This window comes from Schistocerca nitens, chromosome 3 (genome assembly GCF_023898315.1).
Source record: "Schistocerca nitens isolate TAMUIC-IGC-003100 chromosome 3, iqSchNite1.1, whole genome shotgun sequence".
Taxonomy (NCBI): Eukaryota; Metazoa; Arthropoda; class Insecta; order Orthoptera; family Acrididae; genus Schistocerca; species Schistocerca nitens.
Genome location: NC_064616.1, coordinates 830,930,274 through 830,943,360, shown reverse-complemented (window position 1 = coordinate 830,943,360; position 13,087 = coordinate 830,930,274). Strand labels below are relative to the sequence as shown.

Genomic DNA, 13,087 nt, shown 5'->3' with positions numbered 1-13,087 from the left:
GAAGATGGCTACGCAAACAAACTTGTTGTCTTACTGCGTTTATGAAAACGTATAAGACTCCAATGAGAAGTTCAGGCAGGCAGGTGCTAAAGAGGTCCAAAACTCACAAAATTCTCACAACAGGAAAGTAAATAATAATGTTACCATATTTAACCAAAATATTGGTGGATTAAAGAAAAAAGTATATTCCTACACAAGTAAAGTAAAAAATAATGTTGCCATTTTTCACCAAAATATTCCGGGATTGAAGAATAAAGTAGATGAGCTCCTGGTTTGTTTAGATGACATTGAATCTGATAATGTAATGGATATACTATGCCTGTCTGAGCATCACATTGTGTCTGACATGGAAAAGGTTAAATCAGTGGTTATAAACTAGCTGAACATATGAGTAGAGAGAATAAGGTGGGAGGAGGAGTTGCCATATACGTCAAAAGTTATCACTGTGTAGAAAGCTTAGATACAAAAACGTTTTGTCTAGAGCAACATATAGAAACATGTGCCGGTCAACTTAAACTGAAGGAGGGCTCTTTTATAATTGTAACAGTATATAGGTCCCCTTCAGGAAACTTTCATTTATTCCTGGAAAACCTGGATGCCTTGTTGTGCTATCTGTCAGATAGGGAAAAGCAAATTATTATTTGTGGGGACTTTAATGTTGATTCTCTGAAAGAGTGTAATAGGAAGAATGACCTGGAAGTCTTGCTCGGTTCTTTCAATTTGACATCTGTCATTAAGTTTCCTACTCGGGTAGTAAAGGACAGCAGCACATTGATAGATAACATTTCTATAGACCAAGATAGGTTTAAAAACATAAATTCTTGTCCTCTTGAGAATGGGCTTTCTGATCATGATGCTCAGCTAGTTACAGTATATGGCATAGCTCCATTCAATAATTCAAAACTACCCTCCAAAGTTGTGCGTTCAATTAATGACTCAACAATTAGAAATTTCAGAGAAAATCTTCAGGAGTTAGACTGGGATGAGGTGTACAAGGAACCCAATGCTAATTTAATATACAACTTATTTCATGATACACTTGTCAGAGAATTTGAAAACTGTTTCCCCAAGAAAGTAGTTAAATCTAATTATAAGAAACCGTGCAAAAAACCTTGGCTTACTAAAGGAATAAAAATATCTTGTAACCACAAAAGGGAACTGAATCTAACAGCAAGAAAGGGTAATGACCCACAAACAGCCAAATATTATAAAAACCACTGTGCTACATTAAGAAAGGTTATTAAAAAGTCCAGAAGCATGTGCATCATATTCTGAGATTAATACCTCTGATAACAAAATCAAAACAATTTGGAATATTATTACAAGGGAGACAGGACAACCAAGAGTACAGGATGACGGCATCACCATCAAAGCGAATGGAAACTTGATAAACAACAAGCCGGAAGTGGAAAATATTTTGAATAACCATTTTTTAAATGTTATAGAGAAAATAGGATCTAAATATTCATTGGAAGAAGAAAGGCAGTTAATGGAAGAGGCCTTACCCACACCATTTGATACAATTGAAATTCCACCCACCTCTCCTTCTGAAATTAGGAAGATAATAAACTCTCTCAAGAATAAAAGCTCACATGGAATTGATGGCATTTCCAGCAAGATAATAAAAGCTTGTTCCCAAGAAATAAATGGGATTCTTAGCCACATATGTAATAGCTCTCTGAAGCAGGGTATTTTCCCAGATAGACTGAAGTATGCCATTGTTAAACCACTGCATAAAAAAGGGGATACGTCTGATGTCAACAACTACCGCCCAATCTCTCTTCTGATGGCCTTATCCAAAATTCTTGAAAAAGTAATGTATTGTAGAGTAGCTTCACACCTTTGTAATAATAAAGTTTTAACAAAATGTCAGTTTGGTTTCCATAAGGGTTTTTCAACGGAAAATGCTATATATACTTTCACTAATGAAATATTAAATGCTCTGAGTAACCAGCAGACACCCATTGGGATTTTTTGTGATCTACCAAAGGCTTTTGACTGTGTAAAACATGGAATACTTCTAGATAAGCTCAAGTACTGTGGTATGAATGGGACAGTGCTCAAATGGTTTAAATCATTCCTAAATGGAAGAGTGCAAAAAGTTGAAATAAACAGTTCACATAATATGCAAAAAACTGGTGATTTCTCAAACTGGGGAACAATCAAGAATGGCGTGCCGCAAGGTTCGGTCTTGGGTCCTCTGCTGTGCTTAATATATATTAATGACTTGCCATTCTATATTCACGAAGATGCAAAGCTGGTACTTTTTGACGATGATACAGGTATAGCTATCACACCCAACAGACAAGAATTAACTGGTGAAATTGTAAATGATGTTTTTCAGAAAATCATTAAGTGGTTCTCTGCAAATGGTCTCTCATTAAACTTTGACAAAACACAGTATATACAGTTCCACACAGTAAATGGAATGACCCCATTAATAAATATAGACTTCGATCATAAATCGATAGCAAAGGTAGAATATTCAAAATTTCTAGGTGTATGCATTGATGAGGGGTTGAACTGGAAAAAACACACTGAGGATCTGCTGAAACGATTGAGTTCAGTAACTTATGCTATTAGGGTCATAGCAAATTTTGGCGATATACATCTGAGTAAATTAGCTTACCACGCCTATTTTCATTCTCTGCTTTCGTATGGCATCATATTCTGGGGTAACTCATCACTGAGTGAAAGAGTGTTCATTGCACAAAAGCGTGTAATCAGAATAATTGCTGGAGCTCATCCAAGATCATCCTGCAGGCACTTATTTAAAGAGCTACAGATCTTCACTGTAGCCTCACAATATATATATTCACTTATGAAATTTGTTATTAACAATCCGAACGAATCCAAAAGTAATAGCAGTGTACATGGCTACAACACTAGGAGAAAGGATGAACTTCACTACTCAAGGTTAAATCTAACTTTGGCTCAGAAGGGGGTAAATTATGCTGCCACAAAAGTCTTTGATCACTTACCTAATAGCATCAAAAGTCTGACAGATAGCCATATATCTTTTAAAAGGAAGTTAAAAGAATTTCTTAATGGCAACTCCTTCTACTCATTAGATGAATTTTTGGATATAATAAGTGGGTAATTTCCTCAAACCCCACAAAAAATTAAAAATATTGAGTGTCATGTAATATTTTGTCTAATGTAATATCTTGTATAGACACCTTTTATTAACCTGACACGTTCCACATCATTACGAAGTGTCGTATTCATGATCTATGGAACAAGCACTAATCTAATCTAATGTGGTGTCGACCTGGCTCAAAACATTCAAGTAATTGCTTCTGCAGTTCACATGCAATGCAGTACAATAATATGATCACTTTACCTACTGCCGTAAGAGGCTTTGGTCTCACTGATGGCGCATCACAACTCACCCACCACCTCCTGCTGCGGGATCGTTCCAGTGCCACAAAAGTGTTCCAGGTATTGAGTGGAGAGGTTTGTGCTTTCTCAAGCGCTATATATACATAACAGTGACAACAACACCCACTTAAGCAGTGCTATATTGTCATCCTCAACCAGAGACATCTTTCTCTGCTCTCCAGCTGTCACAAACTCTATTCAGTGGGAAGTGACTTATTATCCCGACGCCATTAATCGATTCCCAGCCTGGGTCCACTAACAAACAGAACAACTCACTGACAAACAGGGTAGTCGCCAAAATGACGCCCCCAAGTCGGATTATCAGCTGAGAAAGTTGTACAGCTTGGTGGTTACTTTTGAACATCAGGAAAGCGTTCATCACCAAATGAATCTCTCCCCCGTGGTATCCTACACTCCTTAGTCCACACAAGGAGGCAGCCTGTGTGGTTTAGGTTAGGTGTGTGGTAGTGCGACAATTCAAACGGCGACAAAACGCAGCCAAGGCCCAACTAAAAATTAAAGACAGACAAAAGTTTTTTGTTATATGTTTCTTTTTCATGCCACTTAAATGGTATGCTTACAGATTTTGAATCCTTATCATGATTAAGTCATTAAGAATGATGTCTAAAAAAAACAGAAAAAGGGCATAGTAAAATGCTAGGTAACTAAATTACAAACCAAACAAGCTTTTATACAAAACTACACGTATTTGAATCGTTACGTAGTAACTCGTTAGAGAAAAGTGCTGTACTCTCATTATAAACATTCTGCGAATCGAAATCCAAGGGAACGAATTAGCACTTGTGCACCTTGTAGTGAGAACCGACAATCCGGTGGCTGTATGTTCTCTCTTGCCTGTCTCTTGAGCTTGCGTCAGTGGGAAGAAGAGTGGCTGGAAATGATGGATGATAAGCTATGGCAAGTAAAGACATCAATGAGCACGAATTTCTGCTCAAGAGAGACCTACCAATGCCTGTTTCTTGCAGAACACACATATCTGTACGTCCATTGTAACTGAATGTATCTTATATTTAGTCTGGAAAACAGAATAGCTTGTCATTTGATCTTGTCTTTATGTTATCAGATGAAGAGATTACGGTATTTTAACAGAAACATCGAAACAATTATATAACATGTATGGCTGAACTTTGTGAGTGAGAGAATATGAGTGAAAACGGGATAGAGAGAATGAAATATTGCCAGAATGTTACGTTAAATGTTCTTAGTTTTAACATTTTACCCCACATTTGTCTTGGAGTATGTTGAGTATTTTAGCATAGACACGATACTGAGGCTTGCACACACACACACACACACACACACACACAGCACAGCACACACTTGCACATGCATGCACATACCATACACACTCTGTATGCAGACAGATGCTTCTTCAGTACACACTTTACCCACTAAAGACAAAATTCCACTGTGTGCATCACAAATGCAAACACACCAAATGACTTGAAGTTCAGTAACATATGCCATTATTAACTGAGGTTTGTTCTCAAACAATATGCTCTGTAGTTTACTAGCTGAGTACCCAGTGTTCCCCATGTGTGTATTTATTCCAATCTTCTGTTAGCCCATCTACCCTTTCCCTCCCTGCCTCCATCTCCTCCAGCCTCCTCTCTCTGTTCATCTCCTCTGACCCTCTTCTCTGTCCTACACCTCCAGCCCCCCCCCCCCCACTTTCTGTCCATCTCCACCTGCCTCCCTCTCTGTCCATCTCCTCCTCACCCTGTCTCTGTCCATCTCCCCTAACCCCCTCTCTCTGTCCTTCACCTCCTCCCCACCTGCCACCTCCCCACCCAGTTTCTGTCCATCTCCTCCTGGCTCCCTCTATGTCCTTCTCCTTCTCCCCCTCTCTCTGTCCATCTCCTCTGACCCCCTTCTCTGTCCTACACCTCCACCCCACCCCACCCCCCAGTTTCTGTCCATCTCCTCCTGGCTCCCTCTCTATCCATCTCCTTCTCCCCCTCTCTCTGTCCATCTCCTCTGATGCTCTTCTCTGTCCTACACCTACACTCACCCCCCCCCCCCCCCGACTTTCTGTCCATCTCCACCTATGTCCCTCTCTGTACATCTCCTCCACCCCCTCTCTCTGTCCATCTACTCTTCCCTCCCCCACTGTTCATCTCCTGCATCTTTTTGCCCATTCCTTCTCTATCATCTCTCTGTCCAGCTCCTCCTCTTCCTTTTCTCTGTCCATTTCAGCCTCCCCTTTCCCTGTCCCACTCTTACTCCACCTACCTGTCTCCATGTCCTCCTTACCCCTCTCCATCTCCTCCATCCCTTTCTCTCTCCATGTTATAAACTCCAACCCAGTAGGAGGCTGCTGCCCACAGGATTTCCTTCCAGATTGTAAGAATATATTTATCAAATCTGATTGAAATTGACTCATGGATTCAGAAGGAGCTTTATAGCCACGAATTTCCCCATATACGCACATACGTTATGTGATCAAAAATATCTGGACACCTGGCTGAAAATGACTTACAAGTTCGTGGCGCCCTCCATCGGTAATGCTGGAATTCAGCATGGTGCTGGCCAACCCTTAGTCTTGATGACAGCTTCCACTCTCGCAGGCATACGTGCTGGAAGGTTTCTTGGGGAATGACAGTCCATTATTCACGGAGCGCTGCACTGAGGAGAGGTATCGATGTCAGTCGGTGAGGCCTGGCATGTAGTCGGCGTTCCAAAACATCCCAAAGGTGTTCTATATGATTCAGGTCAGGACTCTGTGCAAGCCAGTCCATTACAGGGATATTATTGTCGTGTAACCACTCCTCCACAGAGCGTGCATTACGAACAGGTTCTCGATCGTGATGAAAGATGCAATCGACATCCCCGCATTGCTCTTCAACAGTGGGAAGCAAGAAGGTGCTTAAAATATCAGTGTAGGCCTGTGCTATGATAGAGCCACGCAAAACAACGAGGGGGAAAGCCCCTCCCATGAAAAACACGACTACACCATAACACCACCGCCTCAGAATTTTACTGTTGGCACTACACACGCTGGCAGATGACGTTCACAGGCATTCGTCATACCCCAACAATGCCATCGGATCGCCACATTCTGTACCGTGATTCGTCACTTCACACAACGTTTTCCCACTGTTCAATCATCCAATGTTTACGCTACTTACAACAAGCGCGGCGTCGTTTGGCATTTACCAACATGGTGTGTGGCTTATGAGCACCCGCTCGACCATAAAATCCAGGTTTTCTCACCTCGCGACTAACTGTCATAGTACTTGAAGTGGATCCTGATGCAGTTTAGAATTCCTGTGAGATGGTCTGAATAGATGTCTGCTTATTACACATTACGACCCTCTTCAAAAGTCGGCAGTCTCTGTCAGTCAACAGACGAGGTCGGGCTGTACGCTTTTTTGCTGTACGTGTCCCTTCACGTTTCTACTTCACCTTCACATCGGAAACAGTGGACCTAGAGATGTTTAGGAGTGTGGAAATCTCGCGTACAGACATATGACACAAGTGACACCCATTCACCTGACCCCGTTCGAAGTCCGTGAGTTCCGTGGAGCGCCCCATTCTGCTGTCTCACGATGTCTAATGACTACGGTGGTCGCTGATATGTAGTACCAATGCAGCTAATACGAGAAACGTATGTTTTTGGGGGTGTCCAGATAGTTTTGATCATATCGTGTATCACAAATATTTCACCCATTTCACCAATATTTGTTGAAATATTTGACTTCTATTTCTAGCGAACATGTATAAGTTGAAAGAACCGTACGTTGTTGAGATTTCCAGAGAGATAATTGGGCAACAGGGGAAAGGAATACGGTAAAAGATGGATGGGTATCTTTAAGAGATGAAATAGCGAAGGCAGTGGAGGATCAAACACGTAGAAAGACAAGGCCTATTAGAAATTCATTGAATTTAATTGATGGTACGAGAAAATGTAAAAATGCACCAAAAGAAGCAGGCGAAAGGAAATACAAACGTCTAAAAAATAAGATTGACAGGAAGTGCAAAATGGCTACACAGAAGTGACTAGTAGACAAATGTAAGGATTTAGAAGAAAATTTCATTAGGGGAAAGGTAAATAGCGCCTACAGGGAAATTAAAGAGCCATTTGGAGAAAAAAGAAGCACCTCCATGAATATCAAGAGCTCAGACGGAAAGCCTGTCGTATGCAAAGAAGGGAAAGCTGAAAGTTGGGAGGAGTATATAGAGGGTCTATACAAGTGAGATGAACTTGAAGGCAATGTTACAGAAATCGAAGAGGACGTAGATGAAAATGAAATGGAAGACATGATACCGTGAGATGAATTTGACAAAGCACTGGAAGACCTAAGTCACAACAAGGCCACAGGGGTAGACGACATTTCATGAGAATTACTGACAGTGTTGGGAGAACCAGCCATGACAAAACTCTTCCATCTGGTGAGCGAGATGTATGAGCCATGCCCTCAGACGTCAAGAAGAATTCAGTAACTCCAATTCCAAAGAAAGCAATTCCTGACAAGTATGAAAATTACCAAACTATCAGTTTAATAAGTCACAGTTGCAAAATACTAACACGAATTCTTTACAGAAAAATGTAAAAACTGGTAGAAGCAGACCTCGGAGATCAGTTTGGATTTCGAAGAAATACTGATCCTATGACTTATCTTAGAAGATAGGTTAAGGAAACGGAAACCTACGTTTGTAACATTTTTAGAGTTAGAGAAAGCTTTTGACAATGTTTGACTGGAATAGTATCTTTGAAATTCTGAAGGTAGCAGAGGTAAAATACAGGGAGCAAAAGGATATGTACAACTTGTACAGAAACCAGACAGCAGATTTATGAGTCGACAGGCATGGAAGCAGTGGTTAGGAAGTGAATGAGACAGAGTTGTAGCCTATCCCCGATGTTATTCAAACTTTATATTGAGCAAGCAGTAAAGGAAACCAAAGAAAAATTTGGAGTAGGAATTAAAGTTCAGGGAGAAGAAATAAATACTTACAGATTTGCCGATGATACTGTAATTCTCTCATAGACAGCAAAGAACTTGGAGGATCAGTTAAAAGGAATGGACATTGCCTTGAAAGGAGGATATGGGAATGTAGTCGAATTAAATCGGGCGGTGCTGAGGAAATTAGATTAGGAAACGAGACAGTTAAAGTGGCGACGAGTTTTGTTATCTGGGCAGCAAAATACCTGATGACTGCCAAAGTAGAGAGGCTATAAAATGCAGGCTGGCAATGGCAAGAAAAATGTTTTTGAAGAGGAGAAATTTGTTATCATCAAATGTAATTTTAAGTGTTAGGAAGCCTTTTCTGAAGGTATTTGTCTGGAGTGTAGCCACGTACGGAAATGAAGCATGGATGATAAATAGTTTAGACGAGAAGAGAATAGAAGCTTTTGAAATGCGGTGCTACAGAAGAATACTGAAGATTAGATGGGTAGATCACGTAACTAATGAGGAGGTACTGAATAGAAATAGGGCGAATGGAAATTTGCGGCACAGCTTGACTGAAAGAAGGTATCGGCTGATAGAACACATCTGAGACATCAAGGGATCACCAAATTAGTATTGCAGGGAAGTGGGGTGGGGGGTGGGGGTGGCGGAGGGTAAAAATCTAGAGGTAGACGAAGAGAAGAATACAGTAAGTAGATTCAAAGGATGTAGGTTGCAGTAGTTATGTTGAGATGATAGGCTTGCACAGGATAGAATAGCTTGGAGAGCTGCATCAAACCAGTGTTTGTACTGAAGACCACAACAACAAAATGGATACCTTACCGCTGCTATTTGCTACACAGAGTGAATGATTCAAGTTTATTTTCGAAATCTCTGAACTGTAATTTGAAAAAAAAATTAAACCAAATTATTAAATCCTCCTTCCTGTTAGATACTCTTTACATACTGAGGTTTTACTAATTCATACTAAGAAGCATTCCATGAAAATTAGACGTAAGGTATTGATATGGGCATATAATGAATGGTAACTGTAATGTTTTGTTTCAGCTATGTGCTGGCATCAGCTCTAAAAGCAATGAATCAAACGGAGAACATAACGGAAGCTCCAAACGACTGCGACACGTCTGGCTCTATCTGGGAAACTGGAAAAATATTATTTGAGTAAGTGCAAACACAATCGCACTTACCATAATTTTTTGTGTAGTTTTAAGACAGTGTTCCAGAGAAGATGGCTATTTTTGTCTGATTTTATTTTGCAATGAGTATTACTATAAATCAGTATATTCAGTGTGATAAAGCAACATCTCATTTAAGGGAAGGCGTGCTGAAAAGTAACACCCTCAATTTTTTATGTTAAAACTCTTAAAGCTTTTTAAATAAAATAAACCTTGTCGACATCCTACATTTTTATTCTTCATATTTACATATTTATGTGTCTACGTTGTCACTCTGGCGACGAACCAAATTTTGCCAACGAGAGACCGTTTTGTTTATACTGTCATTGTAAAATGTATCACTTTGTTGATCCATCCACGCTTTGTCACAATCAAAGTGAAGTCCTTGAAGGTATTCTTTAACAATTAAGCAGATGAAAATCGGATGGAGTTACATCGGGACTGTATACAGGATGAACGATGACAATGAACTTAAGTCATCGGTTATTGCAGATGTCGCAGCGCTCATCTATGGACTGGCATTGTCATGCTGAACGAGAGAGTGCTCCATGGGTGGACGAACTCTTTGAATTAGAAACTTGATTTCAGCACGATGTGCCTCACGCCTCGACGTGTGCGGGCCGGTCAAATTAAAATCGAACAGCCGTCATAGAAAGCGGGTTCTTACACTTCTGGCCATTAAAATTGCTACACCAAGAAGAAATGCAGTTGATAAACGGCTATTCATTGGACAAATACATTATACTAGAACTGACATGTGATTACATTTTCACGCAGTTTGGGTGCAGACATCCTGAGAAATCAGTACCCAGAACAACCACCTCTGGCCGTAATAACGGCCTTGATACTCCTGGGCATTCAGTCAAACAGAGCTTGGATGGCGTGTACAGGCACAGCTGCCCATGCAGCTTAAACACGATACCACAGTTCATCAAGAGTAAACTGGCGTATTGTGACGAGCCAGTTGCTCGGCCACTATTGACCAGAAGTTTTCAATTGGTGAGAGATCTGGAGAATGTGCTGGCCAGGGCAGCAGTCGAACATTTTCTGTATCCAGAAAGGCCCGTACAGGACCTGCAACATGCTGTACTGCATTATCCTGCTGAAATGTAGGGTTTCGCAGGGATCGAATGAAGGGTAGAGCCACGGGTCGTAACACATCTGAAATGTAACGTCCACTGTTCAAAGTGCCGTCAGTGTGAACAAGAGGTGACCGAGATGTGTAACCAATGGCACCCTACTACCATCACGCCGGGTGATACGCCAATATGGCGATGAATACACGCTTCCAACGTGCGTTCACCGCGATGCCGCCAAACACGGATGCGACCGTCGTGATGCTGTAAAAAGAACCTGGATTCATCCGAAAAAAAAAGACGTTTTGCCATTCGTGCACCCAGGTTCGTCGTTGAGTACACCATCACATCCTATCTGTGATGCAGCGTCAAGGGTAACCGTAGCCATAGTCTCCGAGCTGATAGTCCATGCTGCTGCTGCAAACGTCGTCGAACTGTTCGTGCAGATTGCAAACGTCCCCATCTGTTGACTCAGGGATCGAGACGTGGCTACACGATCCGTTACAGCCATGCGGATAAGATGTCTGTCATCTCGACTGCTAGTGATGCGAGGCCGTTGGGATCCAGCACGGCGTTCCGTATTACCCTCCTGAAACCACCGATTCCATATTAAGCTAAATTTCATTGGATCTCGACCAACGCGAGCAGCAATGTCGCGATACGATAAACCGTAATCGCGATAGGCTACTATCCGACCTTTATCAAAGTCGGAAACGTGATGGTACGCATTTCTCCTCCTTACACGAGGCATCACAACAACATTTCACCAGGCAACGCCGGTCAACTGCTGTTTGTGTATGAGAAATCGGTTGGAAACTTTCCTCATGTCAGCACGTTGTAGGTGTCGCCACCGGAGCCAATCTTGTGTGAATGCTCTGAAAAGCTAATCATTTGCATATCACATCATCTTCTTCCTGTCGGTTAAATTTCGCGTCTGTAGCACGTCATCTTCGTGGCGTAGCAATTTTAATGGCCAGTAGTGTAGAATGGTTCCATTCAAAAGTAATAACTAGACGCGCTAAGACTTTCATCTCACTGGGAGATGAGACGATCAATTCCTGTTTCTTTGAAAGCAGTCCGCCGCTGACGGATCCAAAACCGCACCCACTCTTTCCTTGTCCGACTGAAACCGACGTCCACACATGTCTTTCTTCAGGTCGCCAAATATGTGAAAGTCACACCGTGAAAGATCGGGACTATGCGGAGGACGTTACAGGGTTTCCCAGTCAAATCCCTGAAGCGTAGTTTTCGTCCAATTGGCAGTGTGGGGTCGAGCGTTATCGTTCAACTGGTTGATTCCATCCGACAGCATTCAGACAGCCCGAGGGCAAAGGCAAAGGTAGCAGCATAAACATCCGCACATCCCCCGCCAATGAAATCTAGAGCTGTTCACACAAGGTTCGTCAAGTTCCTCGAATGTGAACCACAGCCAATGCGCAGCGTGTGAAGACAATTTGCAGAAACTGCGACACGCCATAGTGTCAAAACGCTCAGGAATGCTGTCGGACCGAATCATCTTGTAGCACGATAACGCCCTCCCCCACACTGCCAATCAGAAGAAGGCCACGCTTCGGCGATTTGGTTGGGAAACACAGCAACTTCCTCCTTACAGTCCGGAACCTTCACCATATGACTTTTACATTTTTGGCGACCTGAAGAAAGACATCTGTGGACGTCGGCTTTACTCAGACGAGGAAGTGCAAGACTGAGTGCGGTTGTGGATCTGTCAGCGGTCGATCCCTTTCTACGAAACACTTATTGATCGCCTTGTTTCCCAGCGTTTTAATGGATTTGGGGATTGTTGTGACAGACAATTTGCAATTTTTCACAAACACAACTTTTATTGATGTAATTTCACAAGGTTGATGACTGAACATACAAACGAAAGGTAACAATAACGAAGCCAGTAAAAGTCTCCTAATTGAGGCAAACAAAAGTTCACTTCTAATTTTCCACAAAGGTTCGTGGTAACACACTCACACACTAGTAACAGTCCAATTCCGAGACGAAGACGTAATCTTCAACGGTCGCAGTACATAAGGTCGGCATGTGGCGTGAACTGAACTTTGGGTTCCCGCATCTCGTGGTCGTGCGGTAGCGTTCTCGCTTCCCACGCCCGGGTTCCCGGGTTCGATTCCCGGCGGGGTCAGGGATTTTCTCTGCCTCGTGATGGCTGGGTGTTGTGTGCTGTCCTTAGGTTAGTTAGGTTTAATTAGTTCTAAGTTCTAGGGGACTGATGACCATAGATGTTAAGTCCCATAGTGCTCAGAGCCATTTGAACCATTTTTTTTAACTTTGGGACTGGTTCTCGCCCCTAAATAGCTGTCTCCAGCCAATCAGGTTTTGGCGTAGTGATACTTCCTGCAGGCCGTGGCTCAACCTCCCGCTGCAGGAAGTAGTGCTCGGATTGTCTGTTTCCATTATCTTGTATGTAAATAGCCTGTGTTTACCATGGTGCGTTTCGTACGCCTTGGGCATAGACAACCTCGTCCTCTGTAGTGTAATATGGGTTGCCAGCCCTCAG

The 13,087-nt window shown here is 42.1% G+C and overlaps 1 protein-coding gene across 1 annotated transcript in view; it reads left to right on the top strand.

Moving 5' to 3' along the window:
• The window catches only part of LOC126248855 (glutamate [NMDA] receptor subunit 1), a 613,579-nt gene that overhangs the window by 446,833 nt on the left and 153,659 nt on the right, over positions 1–13,087 (top strand). The window contains exon 8 of the mRNA XM_049950286.1: positions 9,360–9,473. Within this exon, the coding sequence (XP_049806243.1) occupies positions 9,360–9,473 (114 nt within the window). The remainder of the gene's footprint in view (positions 1–9,359; positions 9,474–13,087) is intronic.